The following is a 25,303-nucleotide window of genomic DNA, read 5'->3' as shown; positions in this document are numbered from 1 at the left end:
AAATACCTCAAACACCTCGGCAGAGACCAATGTAAGTTGTGGAAACTTACAGAACTAACACGGGATTTCCGATTTAAATACTGAGTCGAAAAAGGCACTTTTTTCGCACTTAAGCTTGAAAACAGGCCATCGGGGGCCACAATCGTGTAATAGTCACGAGAATGCCCAGGGATTATCTTAAACACCTCGGGAGGGACCAATGTAAGTTGTGGAAACTTACGGAACTAGTACGGGAATTCCGGTTTGAATACTGAGTCGAAAAAGGCACTTTTTTCACACTTATGCTTTAAAATAGGCCATCGCGCGCCAAAATCATGTTACAGTTACGAGAAGTCTCGGGGAACACCTCAAACACCTTGGGAGGGACCAATGTAAGTTGTGGAAACTTACGGAACTAGCTCGGGACTCCCGGTTTGAAAACTAAGTCAAAAAACGCACTTTTCAAACACATAAGCTTGAAAGTAGGCCGTTAGAGGCAAAAATCGTGTAATACTCACAAGAAGGACCTGGGAACACTTCTAACACCTCAAGAGGGACTAACGTAAGTTGTGGAAATTTACGGAACTAGTACGGGACTTCTGATTTGAAAACTAAGTCAAAAAAGTCACTTTTTTCACACTTTAGCTTGAAAATAGGCCATTGGGGGGCCAAAATCGTCTAACAGTCACGAGAAGGCCCGAAGAACACCTCCAACACCTCGAGAGGGGCCGAAGTAAGTTTTGAAAACTTGCAGAACTAGCACGGGGCTCTCGGTTTGAAACTAAGTCCAAAAATACACTTTTCTCACACTTAAGCTTAAGAATAAGCCATCGGGGAACAAAATCGTGTTACAGTCACGGGAAGGCCCCAGGAACAAATCAAACACTTCGGGAGGGATCAATGTAAATTGTGAAAACTTACGGAATTAGCACAGGACTCACGGTTTGAAAACTAAGACAAAAAATGTACTTTTTTCACATTTCAGCTTGAAAATCGGCCATCGGGGGCCAAAATTGTGTAACAGTCACGAAAAGGCCCAGGGAACATCTAAAACACCTCGAGATGGACCAATGTAAGTTTTGGAAACTTAAAAAACTCGCACGGGACTCCCGACTTGAAAACTACGTCGAAAAAGACACTTTTTTCACAATTAAGCTTAAAAATAGGTCATTGGGGGCTAAAGTTGTGTAACATTCACAGGAATACCCGGGAAAAACCTCAAACACCTCGACAGAGACCAATGTAAGTTGTGGAAACTTACAGAACTAACACGGGATTTCCGATTTGAATACTGAGTCGAAAAAGGCACTTTTTCACACTTAAGCTTGAAAACAGGCCATCGGGGGCCACAATCGTGTAATAGTCACGAGAATGCCCAGGAATTATCTTAAACACCTCGGGAGGGACCAATGTAAGTTGTGGAAACTTACGGAACTAGTACGGGAATTCCGGTTTGAATACTGAGTCGAAAAAGGCACTTTTTTCACACTTAAGCTTTAAAATAGGCCATCGCGCGCCAAAATCATGTTACAGTTACGTGAAGTCTCGGGGAACACCTCAAACACCTTGGGAGGGACCAATGTAAGTTGTGGAAACTTACGGAACTAGTTCGGGACTCCCGGTTTGAAAACTAAGTCAAAAAACGCACTTTTCAAACACATAAGCTTGAAAATAGGCCGTTAGAGGCAAAAATCGTGTAATACTCACAAGAAGGACCTGGGAACACTTCCAACACCTCAAGAGGGACTAACGTAAGTTGTGGAAATTTACGGAACTAGTACGGGACTTCTGATTTCAAAACTAAGTCGAAAAAGTCGCTTTTCTCACACTTAAGCTAGAGAATAGGCATTCGGGGGACAAAATCGTGTAACAGTCACTAGAAGGCCCAGGGAACACCTCGGGAGGAACCAATGTAAGTTGCGGAAACATGCAGAACTAGCATGAGACTCCTAGTTTGAAAACTAAGTCAAAAAATTCAATTTTTTGACGTTTATGCTTGAAAATAGGCCATCGACGGCCAAAATTGCGTAACAATCATGAGAAGGCCTAGGGAACACCACCAACACCTCTGGAGGGACAAGGGAAGTTTAGAAAACTTACGGACCTAGCACAGGACTTCCGATTTGAAAACTAAGTCGAAAAAGTCACTTTTTTCACACTTCAGCTTGAAAATAGGCCATTGGGGTGCCAAAATCGTGTAACAGTCACGAGAAGGACCGAAGAACACCTCCAACACCTCGAGAGGGGCCAAAGTAAGTTTTGAAAACTTGCAGAACTAGCACGGGGCTCTCGGTTTGAAACTAAGTCCAAAAATACACTTTTCTCACACTTAAGCTTAAGAATAGGCGATCGGGGAACAAAATCGTGTTACAGTCACGGGAAGGCCCCAGGAACACATCAAACACTTCGGGAGGGACCAATGTAAATTGTGAAAACTTACGGAATTAGCACAGGACTCCCGGTTTGAAAACTAAGACAAAAAATGTACTTTTTTCACACTTAAGCTTGAAAATCGGCCATCGGGGGCTAAAATTGTGTAACAGTCACGAAAAGGCCCAGGGAACATGTAAAACACCTCGAGATGGACCAATGTAAGTTTTGGAAACTTAAAAAACTCGCACGGGACTCCGGACTTGAAAACTAAGTCGAAAAAGACACTTTTTTCACAATTAAGCTTAAAAATAGGTCATTGGGGGTTAAAGTTGTGTAACATTCACAAGAATACCCGGGAAAAACCTCAAACACCTCGACAGAGACCAATGTAAGTTGTGGAAACTTACAGAACTAACACGGGATTTCCGATTTGAATACTGAGTCGAAAAAGGCACTTTTTTCACACTTAAGCTTGAAAACAGGCCATCGGGGGCCACAATCGTGTAATAGTCACGAGAATGCCCAGGGATTATCTTAAACACCTCGGGAGGGACCAATGTAAGTTGTGGAAACTTACGGAACTAGTACGGGAATTCCGGTTTGAATACTGAGTCGAAAAAGGCACTTTTTTCACACTTATGCTTTAAAATAGGCCATCGCGCGCCAAAATCATGTTACAGTTACGAGAAGTCTCGGGGAACACCTCAAACACCTTGGGAGGGACCAATGTAAGTTGTGGAAACTTACGGAACTAGCTCGGGACTCCCGGTTTGAAAACTAAGTCAAAAAACGCACTTTTCAAACACATAAGCTTGAAAATAGGCCGTTAGAGGCAAAAATCGTGTAATACTCACAAGAAGGACCTGGGAACACTTCCAACACCTCAAGAGGGACTAACGTAAGTTGTGGAAATTTACGGAACTAGTACGGGACTTCTGATTTCAAAACTAAGTCGAAAAAGTCGCTTTTCTCACACTTAAGCTAGAGAATAGGCATTCGGGAGACAAAATCGTGTAACAGTCACTAGAAGGCCCAGGGAACACCTCGGGAGGAACCAATGTAAGTTGCGGAAACTTGCAGAACTAGCATGAGACTCCTAGTTTGAAAACTAAGTCAAAAAATTCAGTTTTTTGACGTTTATGCTTGAAAATAGGCCATCGACGGCCAAAATTGTGTAACAATCATGAGAAGGCCTAGGGAACACCACCAACACCTCTGGGGGGACAAGGGAAGTTTAGAAAACTTACGGACCTAGCACAGGACTTCCGGTTTGAAAACTAAGTCGAAAAAGTCACTTTTTTCACACTTCAGCTTGAAAATAGGCCATTGGGGGGCCAAAATCGTGTAACAGTCACGAGAAGGCCCGAAGAACACCTCCAACACCTCGAGAGGGGCCAAAGTAAGTTTTGAAAACTTGCAGAACTAGCACAGGGCTCTCGGTTTGAAACTAAGTCCAAAAATACACTTTTCTCGCACTTAAGCTTAAGAATAGGCCATCGGGGAACAAAATCGTGTTACAGTCACGGGAAGGCCCCAGGAACACATCAAACACTTCGGGAGGGACCAATGTAAGTTGTGGAAACTTACGGAACTAGCACAGGACTCCCGGTTTGAAAACTAAGACAAAAAATGTACTTTTTTCACACTTAAGCTTGAAAATCGGCCATCGGGGGCCAAAATTGTGTAACAGTCACGAAAAGGCCCAGGGAACATCTAAAACACCTCGAGATGGACCAATGTAAGTTTTGGAAACTTAAAAAACTCGTACGGGACTCCCGACTTGAAAACTAAGTCGAAAAAGACACTTTTTTCACAATTGAGCTTAAAAATAGGTCATTGGGGGCTAAAATTGTGTAACATTCACAAGAATACCCGGGAAACCTCAAACACCTCGACAGAGACCAATGTATGTTGTGGAAACTTACTGAACTAACACGGGATTTCCGATTTGAATACTGAGTCGAAAAAGGCACTTTTTTCACACTTAAGCTTGAAAACAGGCCATCGGGGGCCACAATCGTGTAATAGTCACGAGAATGCCCAGGGATTATCTTAAACACCTCGGGAGGGACCAATGTAAGTTGTGGAAACTTACGGAACTAGTACGGGAATTCCGGTTTGAATACTGAGTCGAAAAATGTACTTTTTTCACACTTATGCTTTAAAATAGGCCATCGCGCGCCAAAATCATGTTACAGTTACGAGAAGTCTCGGGGAACACCTCAAACACCTTAGAAGGGACCAATGTAAGTTGTGGAAACTTACGGAACTAGCTCGGGACTCCCGGTTTGAAAACTAAGTCAAAAAATGCACTTTTCAAACACATAAGCTTGAAAATAGGCCGTTAGAGGCAAAAATCGTGTAATACTCACAAGAAGGACCTGGGAACACTTCCAACACCTCAAGAGGGACTAACGTAAGTTGTGGAAATTTACGGAACTAGTACGGGACTTCTGACTTGAAAACTAAGTCGAAAATGTCGCTTTCTCACACTTAAGCTAGAGAATAGGCATTCGGGGGACAAAATCGTGTAACAGTCACTAGAAGGCCCAGGGAACACCTCGGGAGGAACCAATGTAAGTTGCGGAAACTTGCAGAACTAGCATGAGACTCCTAGTTTGAAAACTAAGTCAAAAAATTCAGTTTTTTGACGTTTATGCTTGAAAATAGGCCATCGACGGCCAAAATTGTGTAACAATCATGAGAAGGCCTAGGGATCACCACCAACACCTCTGGAGGGACCAGGGAAGTTTAGAAAACTTACGGACCTAGCACAGGACTTCCGGTTTGAAAACTAAGTCGAAAAAGTCACTTTTTTCACACTTCAGCTTGAAAACAGGCCATTGGGGGGGCCAAAATCGTGTAACAGTCACGAGAAGGCCCGAAGAACACCTCCAACACCTCGAGAGGGGCCAAAGTAAGTTTTGAAAACTTGCAGAACTAGAACGGGGCTCTCGGTTTGAAACTAAGTCCAAAAATCGTGTTACAGTCACGGGAAGGCCCCAGGAACACATCAAACACTTCAGGAGGGACCAATGTAAATTGTGAAAACTTACGGAATTAGCACAGGACTCCCGGTTTGAAAACTAAGACAAAAAATGTACTTTTTTCACACTTAAGCTTGAAAATCGGCCATCGGCGGCCAAAATTGTGTAACAATCACGAAAAGGCCCAGGGAACATCTAAAACACCTCGAGATGGACCAATGTAAGTTTTGGAAACTTAAAAAACTCGCACGGGACTCCCGACTTGAAAACTAAGTCGAAAAAGACACTTTTTTCACAATTGAGCTTAAAAATAGGTCATTGGGGGCTAAAATTGTGTAACATTCACAAGAATACCCAGGAAACCTCAAACACCTCGACAGAGACCAATGTATGTTGTGGAAACTTACTGGACTAACACGGGATTTCCGATTTGAATACTGAGTCGAAAAAGGCACTTTTTTCACACTTAATCTTGAAAACAGGCCATCGGGGGCCACAATCGTGTAATAGTCACGAGAATGCCCAGGGATTATCTTAAACACCTCGGAAGGGACCAATGTAAGTTGTGGAAACTTACGAAACTAGTACGGGAATTCCGGTTTAAATACTGAGTCGAAAAAGGCACTTTTTTCACACTTAAGCTTTAAAATAGGCCATCGCGCGCCAAAATCATGTTACAGTTACGAGAAGTCTCGGGAAACACCTCAAACACCTTGGGAGGGACCAATGTAAGTTGTGGAAACTTACGGAACTAGCTCGGGACTCTCGGTTTGAAAACTAAGTCAAAAAATGCACTTTTCAAACACATAAGCTTGAAAATAGGCTGTTAGAGGCAAAAATCGTGTAATACTCACAAGAAGGACCTGGGAACACTTCCAACACCTCAAGAGGGACTAACGTAAGTTGTGGAAATTTACGGAACTAGTACGGGACTTCTGATTTGAAAACTAAGTCGAAAAAGTCACTTTTTTCACACTTCAGCTTGAAAATAGGCCATTGGGGGGCCAAAATCGTGTAACAGTCACGAGAAGACCCGAAGAACACCTCTAACACCTCGAGAGGGGCCAAAGTAAGTTTTGAAAACTTGCAGAACTAGCACGAGGCTCTCGGTTTGAAACTAAGTCCAAAAATACACTTTTCTCACACTTAAGCTTAAGAATAGGCCATCGGGGAACAAAATCGTGTTACAGTCACGGGAAGGCCCCAGGAACACATCAAACAGTTCGAGAGGGACCAATTTAAATTGTGAAAACTTACGAAATTAGCACAGGACTCCCAGTTTCAAGTTTGTGCCATCAACAACTTGAATTCAAGTTTCTTAAGGAACTAGTTTGCCTAGAGTGAAATCCGGCTCTAACTCCCCAACCGGGAACCCGATTGGAGTCTCATCTTCTCCTACAAGTTTCTCGTGCCTAGGTGGTTGTGTGTGCCAAGTTTCGTGCCAAACCGACGCCGTTTGCTGATTTTGGGGCGTCAACACCTCGAATTCAAGTTTCTTAAGGAACTAGTTTGCCTAGAGTGAAATCCGGCTCTAACTCCCAAACCGGGAACCCGATTGGAGTCTCATCTTCTTCCACAAGTCTGTTGTGCTTAGGCGGTCATGTGTGCCAAGTTTCGTGCCAAACCGACGCCTTTTGGTGATTTTAGGGCGTCAACGCCTCGAATTCAAATTTCTTAAGGAACTAGTTTGCCTAGACTGAAATACAGCTCTAACTCCCAAACCAGGAACCCGATTCGAACCCCGTCGTCTCCCAAAAGTCTCTCGTGCCAAGGTAGTCGTGTGTGCCAAGTTTTGTGCCAAACCGATGCCTTTTGGCAATTTTGGGGCGTCAATACCTCGAATTCAAGTTTCTTAAGAAATTAGTTTGCCTAGAGTGAAATCAGGCTCTAACTCTCAAACCGGGAACCTGGTTGGAGTCCTGTCTTCTCCCACAAGTCTCTCGTGGCTACGCGGTCGTGTGTGCCGAGTTTCTTGCCAAACCGACGCCGTTTGGTGATTTTGGGGCGTCAACACCACGAATTCAAATTTCTTAAGGAACTAGTTTGCCTAGAGTGAAATTCAACCCTAACTCTCAAACCGGGAACCTGGTTGGAATCCCGTCTTCTGCCACAGGTCTCTCGTGCCTAGGCGGTCGAGCGTGCCTAGTTTTGTGCCAAACCGACGCCGTTTAGTGATTTTGGGAAGTCAACACCTTGAATTCAAATTTCTTAAGGAACTAGTTTGCCTAGAATGAAATTTGGCTCGAACTCCGAAATCGGGAACCCGATTCGAGCCCCATCTTCTCCCACAAGTCTTTCGTGCTTAGGCGATTGTGTGTGCCAAGTTTCGTGCTAATCTGACCCCGTTCGGTGATTTTGGGGCGTCAACACCTCGAATTGAAGTTTTTTAAGGAACTACTTTGCCTAGAGTGAAATCTAGCTCTGAATCCCAAACCGGGAACCCGATTGGAGTCCCATCTTCTCTCCCAAGTTTCTCGTGCCTAGGCGGTCGTGTGTGCCAAGTTTCATTCAAAACCGACGCCGTTTTGTGATTTTGGGGCGTCAACACCTCGAATTTAAATTTCTTAAGGAAGTTGTTTGCCTAGAGAGAAATCTAGATCTAACTCCCAAACCGGGAACCCGATTGGAGTCCCGTCTTCTCCCACAAGTCTCTCGTGCCCAGGTGGTCGTGTGTGCCAAGTTTCGTGCCAAACCGACGCTGTTTGGTGATTTTGGAGAATCAACACATCGAATTCAAATTTCTTAAGGAACTAGTTTGCCTAGACCGGCATCCGGCTCTATCTGCGAAACCGGGAATCCGACTCGAGCCCCGTCTTCTCCCACAAGTCTCTCATGCCTAGGCGGTCGTGTGTGCCAAGTTTCGGGCCAAACCGACGTCGTTTGATGATTTCGGGACAGCAGCACATCGAATTCAAATTTCTTAAGGAACTAGTTTGCCAAGACCGGCATCCGCTCTAACTCCCAAATCGAGAACCCGATTCGAGCCCCGTCTTCTCCCACAACTCTCTTGTGCTTAGGCAGTCATGCGTGCCAAGTTTCGTGCAAATCCAACCCAGTTTGGTAATTTTGGGGCGTCAACATCTCGAATTGAAATTTCTTAAAGAACTAGTTTGCCTAGAGCAAAATCCTGCTCTAACTCCCAAATCGGAAACCCGATTGGAGTCCCGTCGTCTCCCACAAGTTTCTCGTGCCTAGGCGGTCGTGTGTGCCCAGTTTCATGCCAAACCGACGCCGTTTGGTGATTTAGGGGCGTCAACAACTCGAATTCAAGTTTCTTAAGGAACTAGTTTGCCTAGATTGAAATCCGACTCTAACTCCCAAACCGGAAACCCGATTGGAGTCCCATCTTCTCCCACAAGTCTCTCGTGCCTAGGCAGTCGTGTGTGCCAAGTTTCGTCCCAAACCGACGTCGTTTGGTGATTTTGTGTCATCAACACCTCGAATTCAAATTTCTTAAGGAACTAGTTTGCCTAGACGAGAATCTGACTCTAACTCCCAAACCGGGAATCAGATTCGAGCGTCATCTTCTCCCACAAGTCTCTCCTGCTTAGGTGGTCGCTGTGCCAAGTTTCGTGCCAATTCGACCCCGTTTGGTGATTTTGGGGCCTTGACACCTCGGATTCAAGTTTCTTAAGAAACTAGTTTGCCAAGAGTGAAATCCAGCACTAACTCCCAAATCAAGAACCTGGTTGGAGTCCTGTCTTCTCCCACAAGTCTCTCGTGCCTTGGCGGTCGTGTGTGCCAAGTTTCGTGCCAAACCGACGCTGTTTGGTGATTTTGGGGCGTTAACACCTCGAATTCAAATTTTTTAAGGAACTAGTTTGCCTAGAGTGAAATTCGACTTTAACTCCCAAATCGGGAAGTTGGTTGGAGTCCCGTCTTCTGCCACAAGTCTCTCGTACCTAGGCGGTCATGTGTGCCAAGTTTTGCGTGAAACCAACGCCGTTTGGTTATTTTGGAGAGTCAACACCTCGAATTCAAATTTCTTAAAGAACTAGTTTGCCTAGACTGAAATCCGGCTCTAACTCCGAAATCGGGAACCCGATTCGAGCCCCATCTTCTCCCACAAGTCTCTCGTGCCTAGGCGGTCGTGTGTGCTAAGTTTTGTGCTAATCCGACCCCGTTTGGTGATTTTGGGGCGTCAACACCTCGAATTCAAGTTTTCTAAGGAACTAGTTTGCCTAGAGTGAAATCTGGCTCTGACTCTGACTCCCAAACCGGTAACGCGATTGGAGTCCCGTCTTTTCCCACAAGTTTCTCATGCCTAGGCGGTCGTGTGTGCCAAGTTTCATTCCAAACCGATGTCGTTTGGTGATTTTGGGGCGTCAACACCTCGAAGTTAAATTTCTTAAGGAACTCGTTTGCCTAGAGAGAAATCCGACTCTAACTCCCAAACCGGGAACCCGATTGGAGTCTCGTCTTCTCCCACAACTCTCTCCTGCCTAGGCGGTTGTGTGCCAAGTTTCGTGCCAAACCGACGCCGTTTAGTAATTTTGGGGAATCAACACATCGAATTCAAATTTCTTAAGGAACTAGTTTGCCTAGACCGGCATCCGGCTGTAACTCCCAAACCGGGAATCTGATTCAAGCCCCGTCTTCTCCCATAAGTCTCCCGTGCCTAGGCGGTCGTGTGTGCCATGTTTCATGCTAATCCGACCCCGTTTCGTGATTTTGGGGCATGAACATCTCGAATTCAAATTTCTTAAGGAACAAGTTTGCCTAGACCGATATCCGGCTCTAACTCCCAAACCGGGAACCCGATTCGAGCCCCATGCATCAGCACATCGAATTCAAATTTCTTAAGGAACTAGTTTGCCTAGAGCGACATCCGGCTTTAACTTCGAAACCGGGAACCCGATTTGAGCCCCGTCTTCTCCCACAACTCTCTCGTTCCTAGGCGGTCATGTGTGCCAAGTTTCGTGCTAATCCAACCCCGTTCGGTGATTTTGGGGCGTCAACACCTCGAATTCAAGTTTCTTAAGGAACTAGTTTATCTAGAGTAAAATCTGGCTCTAACTCCCAAATCGGGAACCCGATTGGAGTCCCGTCATCTCCCACAAGTTTCTCATGCCTAGGCGGTCGTGTGTGCCAAGTTTCGTGCCAAACCGACGTCGTTTGGTAATTTTGGGGAGTCAACACCTTGAATTCAAGTTTCTTAAGGAACTAGTTTGCCTAGATTGAAATCCGGCTCTAACTTCCAAACCGGGAACCCGATTGGAGTCCCGTTTTCTCCCACAAGTCTCTCGTGCCTAGGCGGTCGTGTGTGCCAAGTTTTGTCCAAAACCGACGCCGTTTGATGATTTTGTGTCATCACCTCCTCGAATTCAAATTTCTTAAAGAACTAGTTTTGCCTTGAGTGAAATCTGGCTCTGACTCCCAAACCAGGAATCCGATTGGAGTCTCGTCTTCTCCCACAAATCTTTTATGCCTAAGCAGTCGTGTGTGCCAAGTTTCGTGCCAAACCGACGCTGTTTGATGATTTTGGGGTGTCAACACCTCGAATTCAAATTTCTTAAGGAACAAGTTTGCCTAGACCGAAATCCGACTCTAACTCCCAAACCGGGAACCTGGTTGGAGTCCTGTCTTCTCCCACAAGTCTCTCGTGCCTAGGCAGTCGTGTGCGCCAAGTTTCGTGCTAATCCAACCCGGTTTGCTGATTTTTGGGCGTCAACACCACGAATTCGAGTTTCTTAACGAACTAGTTCGCCTAGAGTGAAATTTGGGTCTAACTCCCAAACCGGGCGCTCGATTCGAGCCCCGTCTTCTCCCACAAGTCTCTCGTGCCTAGGCGGTTGTGTGTGCCATGTTTCGTGCCAAACCAACGCTGTTTGGCGATTTTGGGGTGTCAACACCTCAAATTTAAATTTCTTAAGAGACTAGCTTGTCTAGACCGAAATTCGGTTATAACTCCCAAATCGGGAACCCGATTCGAGCCCCGTCTTCTCCTACAAGTCCCTTGTGCCTAGGCGGTCGTGTGTGCCAGGTTTCGTGCCAATCAATCCCCGTTTGGTGATTTTGGGGTATCAATACCTCGAATTCAAATTTATTAAGGAACTAGTTTGCCTATAGTGAAATCTGGCTCTAACTCCCAAACTGGGAACCCGGTTGGAGTCCCAACTAGTTTGCCTAGAGTGAAATTCATCTCTAACTCCCAAACCGGGAACACGATTGGAGTACCGTTTTTTCCCACAAGTTTCTCGTGCCTAGACGGTCGTGTGTGCCAAGTTTCGTGCCAAACCGACGCCGTTTGGTGATTTTGGGGCATCAACACCTTGAATTCAAGTTTCTTACGAAACTAGTTTGCTTGAGTGAAATTCGGCACTAACTCCCAAACCGGGAACCAAATTGGAGTCCCGTCTTCTCCCACAAGCCTCCCGTGCCTAGGCGGTCATGTGTGTCAAGATTCATTCCAAACCGACGCCGTTCGGTGATTTTGGTGCCTCAACATCTCGAATTCAAATTTCTTTAAGGAACTAGTTTGCCTAGACCAGAATTCGGCTCAAACTCCAAAATCAGGAACCCGATTTGAGCCCTGTCTTCTCTCATAAGTCTCTCGTGCCTAGGCGGTCGTTTGTGCCAAGTTCGTGCCAATCAGACACCGTTTGGTGATTTTGGGTCGTTAACACTTCGAATTCAAGTTTCCCAAGGAACTAGTTTGCGTAAAGTGAAATTTGGCTCTAACTCCCAAACCGGGAACCTGATTGTAGTCTCGTCTTTTCTCACAAGTCTCTCGTGCCTAGGCGGTCGTGTGTGCCAAGTTTCGTGCTAAACCGATGCCGTTTTGTGATTTTGGGGCGTCAACACCTCGAATTCAAGTTTCTTAAGGACCTAGTTTGCCTAGTCCGAAACTCGGCTTTAACTCTCAAAGAAGGAACCCAATTCGAGCCCCGTCTTCTCCCATAAGTCTCTCGTGCCTAGGCGGTCGTGTGTGCCAAGTTTCATTCTAATCCAACCCCGTTTCGTGATTTTGGGGCATGAACATCTTGAATTCAAATTTCTTAAGGAACAAGTTTGCCTAGACCGACATCCGGCTCTAACTCCCAAACCGGGAACCCGATTCGCATCTTCTCCCACAAATCTCTCGTGCCTAGGCAATCGTGTGTGCTAAGTTTCGTGCGACACCAACGCCGTTTGACGATTTTGGGGCGTCAACACCTCGAATTCAAATTTCTTAAAGAACTAGTTTGCCTAGACCGCAATCAGGCTTTAACTCCCAAACCAGGAACCCGATTGGCGTCCCGTATTCTCCCACAGGTCTCTTGTGCCTAGGCGGTCGTAAGTGCCAAGTTTCGTTCCAAACCGACGCCGTTTGGTGATTTTGGGGCGTCAACACCTCGAATTCAAATTTCTTAAGGAACTACTTTTGCTTAGACTGAAATCCGGCTCTAACTCCCAAACGGGAACCCGATTCGTGCCCCGTCTTCTCCCACAAGTCTCACGTGCCTAGGCGGTCATGTGTGCAGGGTTTCGTGCTAATCCAACCCCGTTTGGTGATTTTGGGGCGTCAACACCTCGAATTCAAGTTTCTTAAGGAACTAGTTTGCCTAGAGTGAAATCTGGCCCAAACTCCCAAACCGGGAACCCAATTGGTGCCCCGTCTTCTCCCACAAGTCTTTCGTGTTTAGGTGGTCGTGTGTGCCAAGTTTCAGACCAAATCGATGCCGTTTGGTGATTTTGGAGCATCAACACCTCGATTTCAAATTTTTTAAGGAACTACTTTTGCCCAGACTGAAATCCGGCTCTAACTCCCAAACGAGGAACCCGATTTGAGCCCCGTCTTCTCCCACAAATCTCTCGTGCCTAGGCGGTCGTGTGTGCCAAGTTTTGTGCCAATTTGACCCCGTTTGGTGATTTTGTGGCGTCAACAACTCGAATTCAAGTTTCTTAAGGAACTAGTTTGCTTGAAGTGAAATCCAGCTCTAACTTCCAAACCGGGAAATCGATTGAAGTCCTGTCTTCTCCTGCAAGTTTCTCGTGCCTAGGCGGTCGGGTGTGCCAAGTTTCGTGCCAAACCGATGCCTTTTAGTGATTTTGGGCGTCAACACCTCGAATTCAAATTTATTGAGGAACTAGTTTGCCAAGATCGAAACCCGGCTCTAACTCCCAAACCGGGAACCCGATTCAAGCCCCATCTTCTCCCACAAGTCTCTCGTGCCTAGGCGGTCGTGTGTGCAAAGTTTTGAGCCACACCGACGCCGTTTGGCGATTTTGGGGCGTCAACACCTCGAATTCAAATTTCTAAAGGAACTAGTTTGCCCAGACCGAAATCCGGCTCAAACTCCCAAACCGGGAACCCGGTTCCAATCCCGTCTTCTCCCACAAGTCTCTCGTGCCTAGGCGGTCGTGTGTGTTAAGTTTCGTGCTAATCGAACCCCGTTTGGTGATTTTGGGGCGTTAACACCTCGAATTCAAGTTTCCAAAGGAACTAGTTATCCTAGAGAAAAATCCGGCTCTAACTCCAAAACCGGGAACCTGATTAGAGTCCTGTCTTCTCCCACAAGTTTCTCATGCCTAGGCGGTCGTGTGTGCCAAGTTTCGTGCCAAACGGACGTCGTTTGTTTATTTTGGGGCGAAAAGACCTCGAATTCAAGTTTCTTAAGGAACTAGTTTGCCTAGAGTGAAATTCGGCTCTAACTCCCAAACCGGGAACTCGATTGGAGTCCCGTCTTCTCCCACAAGTCTCTCGTGCCTAGGCGGTCGTGTGTGCCAAGTTTCGTGCCAAACTGACGCCGTTTTGGTGATTTTGGGGCCTCAACATATCGAATTCAAATTTCTTAAGGAACTAGTTTGCCTAGACCGGCATCGGCTCTAACTCCAAAACCGGGAACCCGATTCGAGCCCCCTCTTCTCCCACAACTCTCTTGTGCCTAGACGGTCGTGTGTGCCAAGTTTCGTGCAAATCCAACCCCATTTCATGATTTTGGGGCGTCAACACCTCGAATTCATGTTTCTTAAGGAACTAGTTTGTCTAGAGCAAAATCCGGCTCTAACTCCAAAATCGGGAACCCGATAGGAGTCCCGTCAACTCTGTGAAGTTTCTCGTGCCTAGGCGGTCGTATGTGCCGAGTTTCGTGCCAAACCAACGCTGTTTGGTGATTTTGGGGCGTCAACACCTCGAATTCAAATTTCTTAAGGAACTAGTTTCCCTAGAGTGAAATCCGGCTATAACTCCAAAACCGGGAACCCGATTGGAGTACTGTCTTCTCCCACAAGTCTCTCGTACCTAGGCGGTCGTGTTGCCAAGTTTCGTTCCAAACCGACGTCGTTTGGGGATTTTGGGGCATCAACACCTCGAATTCAAATTTCATCAGGAACTAGTTTGCCTAGACCAAAAGCTGGCTCTAACTCCCAAACCGGGAACCCGATTCGAGCCCCGTCTTCTCCCACAAGTCTCTCGTGCCTAGGCGGTCGTGTGTCAAGTTTCGTGCTAATTCGACCTCGTTTGGTGATTTTAGGGCGTCAACACCTCGAATTCAAGTTTTTTAAGGAGCTTGTTTGCCTAGAGTGAAATCCACGTCTAACTCCCTGACCGGGAACTCGATTGGAGTCCCGTCTTCTCCCACAAGTTTCTCGTGCCTAGGCGGTCGTGTGTGTCATGTTTCGTGCCAAACCGATGCCTTTTGGTGATTTTGGGACGTCAACACCTCGAATTCAAGTTTTTAAAGGCACTAGTTTGCCTAAAGTAAAATCCGGCTCTAACTCTCAAACCGGGAACCCGATTGGAGTCCCGTCTTCTCCCACAAGTCTCTCGTGCCTAGGCGGTCGTGTGTGCCAAGTTTCGTGCCAAACCGATGCCTTTTGGTGATTTTGGGACGTCAACACCTCGAATTTAAGTTTTTTAAGGCACTAGTTTGCCTAAAGTGAAATCCGGCTCTAACTCTCAAACCGGGAACCCGATTGGAGTCCCGTCTTCTCCCACAAGTCTCTCGTGCCAAGGTGGTCGTGTGTGCCAAGTTTCGTGCCAAACCGACGCCGTATGGTGATTTTGCGGCCTCAACATATCGAATTCAAATTTCTTATAGAACTAGTTTGCCTAGACCGGCATCCGGCTCTACCTCCCAAATCGGGCACACGATTCGAGCCCCATCTTCTCCCACAACTCTCTCGTGCCTAGGCGGTTGTGTGTGCCAAGTTTCGTGCAAATCCAACCCCATTTGGTGATTTTGGAGCGTCAACACCTCGAATTCACGTTTCTTAAGGAACTAGTTTGCCTAGAGCAAAATCTAGCTCTAACTCCCAAATCGGGAACCCGATTGGAGTCTCGTCCTCTCCCACAAGTCTCTCATGCCTAGGCAGTCGTGCGTGCCAAGTTTCGTGCCCAACCAACACCGTTTGGTGATTTTGGGGCTTCAACATATCGAATTCAAATTTCTTAAGGAACTTGTTTGCCTAGACCGGCATCCGGCTCTAACTCCCAAACCGGAAACCCGATTCGAGCCCCATCTTCTCCCACAACTCTCTCGTGCCTAGGCGGTCGTGTGTGCCAAGTTTCGTGCAAATCAACCCCGTTTGGTGATTTTAGAGCGTCAACACCTTGAATTCACGTTTCTTAAGGAACTAGTTTGCCTAGAACAAAATTCGGCTCTAACTCCCAAATCGGGAACCCGATTAGAGTCCTGTCAATTCCCTCAAGTTTCGCGTGCCTAGGCGGTCGTGTGTGCCAAGTTTCATGCCAAACCGACGCCGTTTGGTGTTTTTGGGGCATCAACACCTCGAATTCAAGTTTCTTACGGAACTAATTTGTTTAGATTGAAATCTGGCTGTAACTCCCAAACCCGGAACCCGATTGGTGTCTCGTCTTCTCCCATAAGTCTCTCGTGGCTAGGCGGTCGTGTGTGCCGTGTTTTGTGCCAAACCAACGCTATTTGGTGATTTTGGGGCATCAACACATCGAATTCAAGTTTCTTACGGAACTAGTTTGCCTAGAGCAAAATCTGGCTTTAACTCCCAAACCAGGAACCCGATTCGAGCCCCGTTTTCCCCCACAATGTCTCATTTGCCTAGGCGGTCTTGTGTGCCAAGTTTTGTGCCGATCCGACCCCGTTTAGTGATTTTGGGCATCAACATCTCGTATTCAAACTTTTTAAGGAACTAGTTTGCCTAGTTCGAAATTCGGCTTTAACTCCCAAACTGGGAATCCGATTGGAGTCCCGTCTTCTCCCACAAGTCTCTTGTGCCTAGGCAGTTGTGTGTGCCAAGTTTCGTGCCAAACCGATGTCGTTTGGTGATTTTGAGGCGACAACACATCGAATTCAAATTTCTTAAGGAACTAGTTTGCCTAGACTGAAATCTGGCTCCAACTCCCGAATCGGGAACTCGATTCGAGCCCCGTTTTCTCCTACAAATCTGTCATGCTTAGGCGGTCATGCGTGCCAAGTTTCGTGCCAAACTGACGCCTTTTGATAATTTTGGGGCGTCAACACCTGGAATTGAAGTTTCTTAAGGAACTAGTTTGCCTAGAGTGAAATCCGGCTCTAACTCCCAAACCGGGAACCCGATTGGAGTCCCGTCTTCTCCCACAAGTCTCTCGTGCCTAGGCGGTTGTGTGTGCCAAGTTTCGTGCTAAATCGACGCCATTTGGTGATTTTGGGGCCTCAACATATCGAATTCAAATTTCTTAAGGAACTAGTTTGCCTAGACCGGCATCCGGCTCTAACTCCTAAACCGGGAACCCGATTCGAGCCCCGTCTTCTCCCACAACTCCCTCGTGCCTACACGGTCGTGTGTGCCAAGTTTCGTGCAAATCCAACCCCGTTTGGTGATTTTGGAGCATCAACACCTTGAATTCATGTTTCTTAAGGAACGACTTATGGGAACATAAATTTTTTAGTAGGACCATATGTAGCATTAGTCTCCCTAATAAGACATATAAATAATTTTTCTTATTTTTTAATCCTTAACATAAATAATTAATATTTTATTTTTTTCACCAATTATACAATTATGAAATATTTTGTACCCGTATTCACAGCTATCGAACAATCAGCCTGTTTGAAAATGCGAATCTGTAAAAGAATGTTACATAGCAAGTGATCAAAAAGGCAAGCATAACTTCGAGATGACCGACGACGTTTGCTAATTAATTCCGCCATGAAACACAAACAGCATAGAGAGAGAGAGAGAGAGAGAGAGGACAGTCCAAATCCTTTTTTAAATTTTTTTATTATCTCTCTCTCTCTCATCTATATACAATATAATATACATAAATAATCTCTCACTGAGCAAGTGTATAGTATAGCATAGTATATGCTGGTGATAGAATAGAATACTACAGTATCTATCAACATCAACAAATAGTCCTAGGTTGTGGTGGTTGACAAGACGGACATTACAAAATGCCACCTAGGTGTTTTTGCACAAGGAGGAGAATATTAGTATATTACTGGGTATATGATTTGATTTTGATATTTTCAGAGTGTCAACGTTGTAAAAATAAAGAAGGAATTATCGGATTCGCCGAAGGAAAACATGAAGTCTGTATTGATTTGACAAATGAAAGGTTTGTCGTTTATTACTTGGGACCTAACAAGCATCTTTTGTGGTTGTTTAAATTCGACTCAACCAGGAGATCATCAGTTAAGCTTTGTGGAGAATAGGTGGTCGTCACAAATCCAAGAAGTGAGACTCTGCCATTTGGCATTGTATTACACTACTCTGCCTTTTCTCAACTTCACCTCTCAGGTTCGTTTTATTTACTCTACTATACTGTGCCTTCTTTATTTATTTATTTTGAATCCTTCAATGGCTTACTCTCTGTGTTTTACCTGTTTTGTACATTGTAGGAGATAGAGGTTTATTTATGTATATATATTTTTTTAATTAAGGTGTGAATTGTTTTGTTTATGTAATGTAAATATAAAGGAGGGTTTCTCAAGTGAGAGATTGTCATTTCTTTTTGGTAATGAGGGTATACTGAGTGACCCCAACGGGGTCAAATGCTTCATGTGTTCTGTTTTGTTGATATCAGAATGTAATTATAGATAGAAAAAGAAGGTGATTTTTTTCGTTACAGGATGATTATGTTTTGTTAATGTTGTAATGTACATGTCTATATATATATAGAGAGAGAGAGAGATAGAGAGAGAGAGAGAGAGTTTGTCAATGGATCACAATGTTTTATTGATTTTGTAATGAAAATTTGAGGAGAAACAGATTGTAATGATAGAAGAGATGATTTTTTTAAAGGAGAGTTTTCTTTTTCAATGACTTACTGTTTGATTGTTTTTGAAGGGTATACATTAAGAGAGAAAATGTTGGAGAGAGAGAGACAACTGTCTTTCTCGCTGACTCATGCAGGTTCATTGATTTTGGTAAATATTCAAACCGTGAGAGAAACATAGTATAGAGATTGAAGAGACAATCTCATAGAGAACAACCGAGAGGAGTTTTCTTTCATGATAACTGGCTCTGTTTCAGAGATCATGTAGTATCTATAGTAAGAGGGGATAAGAGAGAATGAGGAGGGAGTGAGAGTAATGCTAGTTTGGTGAGTAAAGAATAATTTATCTACCTGATTCATATGCCAATTTTTGGATTCTTAAACTCCATCAACAGTGGCATTACAGGGAGGGGTATATAGGGTGCTCCAAGCCGGCTAAGGCAGCTCCAGAGGTGGAGATAACTTCTTTTCATCTCAAAGGTATGTTCTCGATTCTGTTATGCTGTTTTCTAAATATGATATTGATTATTGGAATTGTTGGTTTCTCCACAGTCCACACTACAAATCGTAGCCTTTCAAGATTTATGCAGCAGTAACATTAATGAATAACTTTTTCGTAACATGATGAAAGTTGGGATTTTAAAGCCATATTCTCTTGCTATTATGATTGGTTTTTTTAGCTGCAATGTTGGGGGGGGAAAATAAATTTGGGATGATTCCAGTGTGTTCTGGCTGTTTCTTATGAGGAAGATTTTTTTTAGCAGATAAGTTTGGCATATCTTTCATATAATATGTCAATATTAGGAATATATTTAGGAGCTTTGTTTTAAACATTAAGAATCTTTTTGTCTGACAAGGGTTTCTGTTTTTGCTGTTCTTCCTGCTGGGTGGTTATATAACCCACTAGAAGCTCTCTGATATTTAACACAACAATGAAGAACATATAAAGTGCTAGTGTTTCTTTTATAATCTAAGATTAGTGTTCGTTTGATTCAAGATTTTATGTTATTCTTGTATACACCCTTGTGTATTGTTTGGAAAAATTGGGAGTGATGCAAATGGAAGCTAGGTCTCAGCTTGTTTTGTAATCTTGACAGGGAAGATGGACCTGAAAAAATCAGTAGAAGATCAATTTTCCAAGGTTCATCCATGCTTGCCTGTGAACACCAGAGTCGGGATAATTGGTGGGGGTCCAAGTGGATTATCAGCTGCTTATGCACTAAGTAAGCTTGGTTACACTAATGTAACTGTGGTTGAGAAGTATCACACTGTTAGTGGCATGTGTGAATCGGCTGATATTGAAGGTACAAAGCAAACACAGCTGTGTTATTAGTCTAAATTGTTTTTTTCTGCCTTAAATTCTAACGAGACATGCATATTTTTCTTTTTCTTTTACAGGAAAGATTTATGATCTCGGAGGTCAAGTTCTTGCAGCAAACAGTGCTCCAACAATCTTTCATTTGGAAAAAGAAACCGAGTCTGAACTAGTTGAATTGGACTCCCACAAACTTGCACTCATTGACTACTCTACGGGAAAGTATCAGGACATCCAAGTAGCTGATGATTATGTATCTGTAATTTCACTGACCTTAGAACTCCAGGTCAGTTTCTATTGTAGTTCACAGAACTAGATTGTTGCTTGATTTTAGAGCGCAGCAGTTAGTTTTACTCTCCACTTCTCTTTTTGGTTTAATTCTCCACTTTGAATCCTGACAGGAGAAAGCAAAGGATTCCGGTAGAATTGGGGTCCATGCTGTGAGTGATTTGGCTTCAGATTCAACTCCTGTGTTTCTTGAGGGTCGTGGATTCAAATCTGTTCCCAAATCTGTAGCTTATGGATACACTGCTTCTGGATATGGTTTTGTTCAAGACATGTCTTATGCTTACATTCATGAGTTTACCCGAAGTTCTATGGCTGGAAAGATCCGACGTTTTAAAGATGGATACATGAGATTTTGGCAGAAGATCAGTGAAGCTCTGCCAATTGAAGTGCGCTGCAACACTGAAGTATTGGCAGTTCGACGCAGTTCATGTGGTGTCAGCATTGATGTTAAAAGTAATGACAGAGATGTTGAAGTAATGGAATTTGATAAGATAATTATTTCTGGGTCTTTCCCTTTCAAGATTGGAAAAACTTACAGATCACCTCAATGTTTAGCAGGTTTGTCAGATTTGTATATAAATATTTCCTTTTAGGCTTCTCATTGCTTTAAGCTTTTGTCATTTTAAATTTTAAACTACGGCTTTTCTCACTGCAGAAGACGAAAACCACGTAATGGACTATAGTGAGCTGGAAAAGGACTTGTTCAGTAGAGTACAAACTATTGATTACTATACCACTGTTTTGAAGATTAGAGGGCTGGAACATTTGCCAGTTGGGTTTTATTACTTCGATGAGTTCATGGACGATCCTGCAACTATAGGAAATCCAGTTGCAATGCAGAGATTCTATGCGGAGACAGATATTTTCCTGTTCTGGTCTTATGGCAATTCTGCAGATATTATGGGAACAAGGGTCACAGAGCTTGCAATGGATGCAGTTAAAAATATGGGGGGGATAGTTGAGAAAGTAGTTTTACAACGGCGATTCAAGTACTTCCCTCATGTAAACAGCCAAGGTAAGCTCAATGAGTTAATGTCGCACCATTTACCATTGCAATCTTTTCGATTACTAATTTTCTTTAATTTGGATACAGATATGAAGGAAGGGTTCTATGACAAAGTGGAGAGTCAACTTCAAGGTCAGCAGAACACTTACTATGTAGGTGGACTTGTGGCATTTGAGCTCACTGAAAGAAATTCATCTTATGCCATAGCTCTAGTCTGCAAGCATTTTGCAAATGATAGTTCATTGCCGACATTCCCATATCTTAAGGTAAACTTCACATTCTATATTTTTAAAAAGACCAGTAATCAGATTACATTTTTTGATGTTCTGAACATACACTGTTTCTGCAGAGACTTTTTCCACTTCAATCAGATCGCTGGGATAGAAAGCCCAAAGCGTTAGAAGAATCCTCAGGAGTGGAATTTCCTGATTTGTGTACACTTGATGGCTATCTGAAGCACTGGGGATCTCATAAAGTCACTCAAAATAAAACCCTCTACACTTGGATTAATGAAGAAGGGGAAGGGGCGTATCAGAGGACTTATGGAGAACTTCATGCCAATGCTTCTTGCATAGCTCAAAACCTCTTGACAGGCCAGAAACCAGTAATCAAGCCTGGTGACCGGGTTCTCCTGGTCCACATCCCCGGACTTGATTTCATTGATGCTTTCTTTGGGTGCTTGAGAGCTAGAGTATTACCAGTCCCAGTTCTTCCTCCAGATCCGCTTCAAAGAGGCGGACAAGCACTTTTGAAGATTGAAAACATTGCCAAATCATGCAATGCAGTGGCAATCCTATCAACCACTGGTTATCATTCAGCTGTTTGGGCAGGTGCAGTGAAGAATTTGATCTCATTGGCGAGTAAAAATGGGAAATCCTCAGCTCGCTGGCCTAATCTTCCATGGTTACACACAGATTCTTGGATTAAGAACTCCAAAAGCACACTTCCAGAGGACATAGGTTATCCTTCTGAACCCCAGGCCAATGATCTCTGCTTTCTGCAATTCACATCAGGATCAACTGGTGATGCTAAAGGAGTGATGATAACTCATGGAGCACTAATTCATAATGTGAAGTTAATGCGGAAAAGATACAGCAGCACATCAAAGACAGTCCTAGTAAGCTGGCTTCCTCAGTACCATGATATGGGACTGATAGGAGGAATTTTTACAGCTATGGTTAGTGGGGGATCTGCCATATTATTCTCCCCAATTACATTCATCAAGAACCCCCTCTTGTGGCTTCAGATCATAAGCAAATATCATGGTACACACAGTGCCGGCCCCAACTTTGCTTTTGAACTTGTGGTTCGAAGATTAGAATCAGACAAGGATAAGGTTCGGAACTATGATCTTTCTTCAATGATTTTCTTCATGGTTGCTGCTGAACCGGTGAGACAGAAAACTCTCAAAAGATTTGTTGAGCTCACCAGTTCTTTTGGTCTTTCCCAAGAGGTGATGGCTCCTGGTTATGGACTGGCAGAAAATTGTGTGTTTGTTAGTTGTGCTTACGGTGAAGGGATTCCCATCTTGGTAGATTGGCAAGGAAGAGTTTGCTGTGGATATGTGAATCCAGATGATGCGGATGTTGACATTAGAATAATTGATCCAGAAACCGACAAAGAGCACGAAGAAGCTGGAAAAGAGGGAGAGATATATGGATTAGCAGTCCAAGTGCAGGAATTGGATACTGGGGTAGGGAGGATCTGAGTGAGAGAACTTTCGGAAATATATTTCAGAGTTGCCTCAATAAAAAGTACACAAGAACTGGTGATTTGGGGCGGATAATTGATGGGAAGTTGTTCATCACTGGTAGAATCAAAGATCTTATCATTGTTGCTGGTAGAAACATATACTCGGCAGACGTAGAAAAGACAGTTGAGAGCTCATCTGAACTTATTCGCCCAGGTTGCTGTGCCGTCATTGGGGTTCCAGAGGAAATATTGTCAACAAAAGGGATATCAGTTCCTGATAGTTCTGATCAAGTAGGCTTGGTTGTCATTGCAGAGGTCAGAGATGGTAAACCTGTTCCTAAACATGACATTGAACAAATTCAAACCCGAGTTGCAGAAGAACATGGGGTCACTGTTGCTTCTGTTAAGCTAATCAAGCCCAGAACCATCAGTAAAACAACATGTGGTAAAATCAAGAGGTTTGATTGCCTCAAACAGTTCACTGATGGAACACTCAATTTAGTGCCAGATCCAATTATGTCAAAAAGATTTCTGGCTCGTTCCTTCACTACAGGTACATGTAAAGAGGGAAAAACACCTCGATCTCAGATGGTTAATGGTCCTCCTTTACCATTTACGAGATTGGGTAACAAAGAAATCACAGAGTTTCTGAGGCGGCTTGTTTCAGAACAGACAGGTATTTCTATCAACAAGATCTCTACAACTGAGAACCTGGTATCTTATGGAATTGATTCGATTGGTGTAGTCAGAGCAGCTCAAAAGCTTTCAGATTTCCTAGGAGTGCCAGTGGGGGCAGTTGATATTTTCACTGCCACTTGCATTGAAGAACTTGCATGTTTCTCAGAGGATCTTCTTAAGAAGTCTCAACCTCAGAGTACAACAATTCCATCTTATCTTCCAGAACCAGAGACTGATTCTTCTGAGTTGATACCTGAAGTTTCCCATTCTTTCCAACTGGGAATTTGCTTATTACAACTTCTAGCTCTTACGTATGTTTCCTCCATGCTGATCCTCCCTGCATATCTATCAGTTTCTGCTTTTATGAATCTGATATCTTTGAGCCAAAGTCCATGGTTGAATTATATGATTTCCCTAGCCTTTGCCCCGCTTGCTTGGATCCTTTGCACATTCTTAACCTGCATTTGTATTGCTTTCTTCGGGAATTCATTCCTTCAACCAAACTATGCCCTCACCCCTGAAGTTTCCATATGGTCAACAGATTTTGTGAAATGGTGGGCACTCTACAAGGCCCATGAAGTTTCTTCAAGAGTTATGGCAGTGCATCTACGAGGAACAGTGTTCTTGAAATTTTGGTTTCAAATGCTTGGGGCTAGGATTGGATCATCAGTTTTGCTCGATACTGTTGACATTACAGATCCATCACTAGTTTCTATAGGAGATGGGGCTGTGATTGCAGAAGGGGCATTGGTTCAAAGCCATGAGGTGAAAAATGGAATCTTGAGTTTCCTTCCAATAAAAATTGGAAGCAATTCTTCGGTTGGTCCTTATGCCTTGATCCAGAAAGGAAGTGTTCTGGGAGAAGATTGTGAAGCACCAGCTTTGCAAAAGACCGAAGGAGGCAAGCCTGTTTTCAAATCTACCAGGGGTAAAAATATTCAGAAGGTACATACTTTAACTTCTCATCTTTATTTAAATTATAGATATGCTAATTAAGAAGTTTGGCTTGTCCTAAAGTTGAAATACTAAAAAGTTTTCTTCTAAATGCATCTTATGTTCTGTTACTTCCATGGATTCCGAATTGATTACTTAGAAAAGTATCTTATTTTTCTTTCGATCCATTTGTCAGCACCAAAGATCAAGTTTTTAAGTCATGATATTGTTCTTGTAGATGGCATTTTGCATTACTCATTCAGCAAGATAACACTAAGGTCTCTCATTTTTCTCAATACAACCATCATTCTTTTTTCTTTATTTTTTTTTCCTTCCCTGGAAGCATTGGTTCCAAATGCTAGTTCTTGTTCAGATGAGGCAATTATCTTACAAATCGGAAAATAACATGAAAAGGTACTGTCATCATAGTTTGTTACTTGCATTAATAAGATTTATAAGTGTCTCGTCACTCACTTGTAAGTTTGGAGATTTCCAAGTTTTATTTATTTATTTCAAGAAATTCACCATCTAGCCATCCAGTGACAACAGTCTAAAAAGAAAAATAAAATAAGAAGGAAGTATTGTCTTATATAATCACTTACTTTCAGACTTGAATTTCATTCATCTTTCTCGTTATACTTTTTCATTTTGGACTCACATGCTTATTCCCTTGTCAACTTGCATGGAGATAACTGTGATTATGAGAATTTCTGATGATAAAATACGTTGTTGTGGAATGTATTGTAAATTACTACTAGTCACCAAGGTGGTTAAATACAAAAATTCCAATTTTTTTTGGCTTTCTTGTGCATTGCACTGATCAGATGTTACCGTTTTGCCTTACTGTGCTCATACTGATGTATCTGTGAGATGACTGTCGTCTAATATTTAAT

The 25,303-nt window shown here is 43.7% G+C and overlaps 2 protein-coding genes across 2 annotated transcripts in view; both read left to right on the top strand.

Annotated features, from left to right (window-relative positions):
* Positions 1-18,020, top strand: part of LOC145798705 (uncharacterized) — a 51,273-nt gene extending 33,253 nt beyond the window's left edge. The window contains exon 4 of the mRNA XM_082887364.1: positions 17,905-18,020. The gene's annotated coding sequence lies outside the window, so the exon portion shown is untranslated. The remainder of the gene's footprint in view (positions 1-17,904) is intronic.
* LOC145798704 (uncharacterized) lies at positions 17,909-24,596 on the top strand. The gene is made up of 8 exons (XM_082887362.1): positions 17,909-18,020; positions 18,894-18,978; positions 19,596-19,802; positions 19,897-20,099; positions 20,215-20,659; positions 20,757-21,116; positions 21,195-21,373; positions 21,457-24,596. Exons 3-8 carry the CDS (start codon positions 19,601-19,603, stop codon positions 22,813-22,815), a joined length of 2,748 nt encoding a protein of 915 aa, XP_082743488.1. The 5' UTR covers positions 17,909-18,020; positions 18,894-18,978; positions 19,596-19,600; the 3' UTR covers positions 22,816-24,596.
* The last annotated feature ends 707 nt before the right edge of the window (positions 24,597-25,303 follow it).

This window comes from Camellia sinensis, chromosome 9 (assembly GCF_055761805.1).
Source record: "Camellia sinensis isolate YWXY chromosome 9, ASM5576180v1, whole genome shotgun sequence".
Lineage (NCBI taxonomy): Eukaryota > Viridiplantae > Streptophyta > Magnoliopsida > Ericales > Theaceae > Camellia > Camellia sinensis.
The sequence above is the reverse complement of the archived record's forward strand: the minus strand, read 5'-3'. Positions and strand labels throughout refer to the sequence as shown.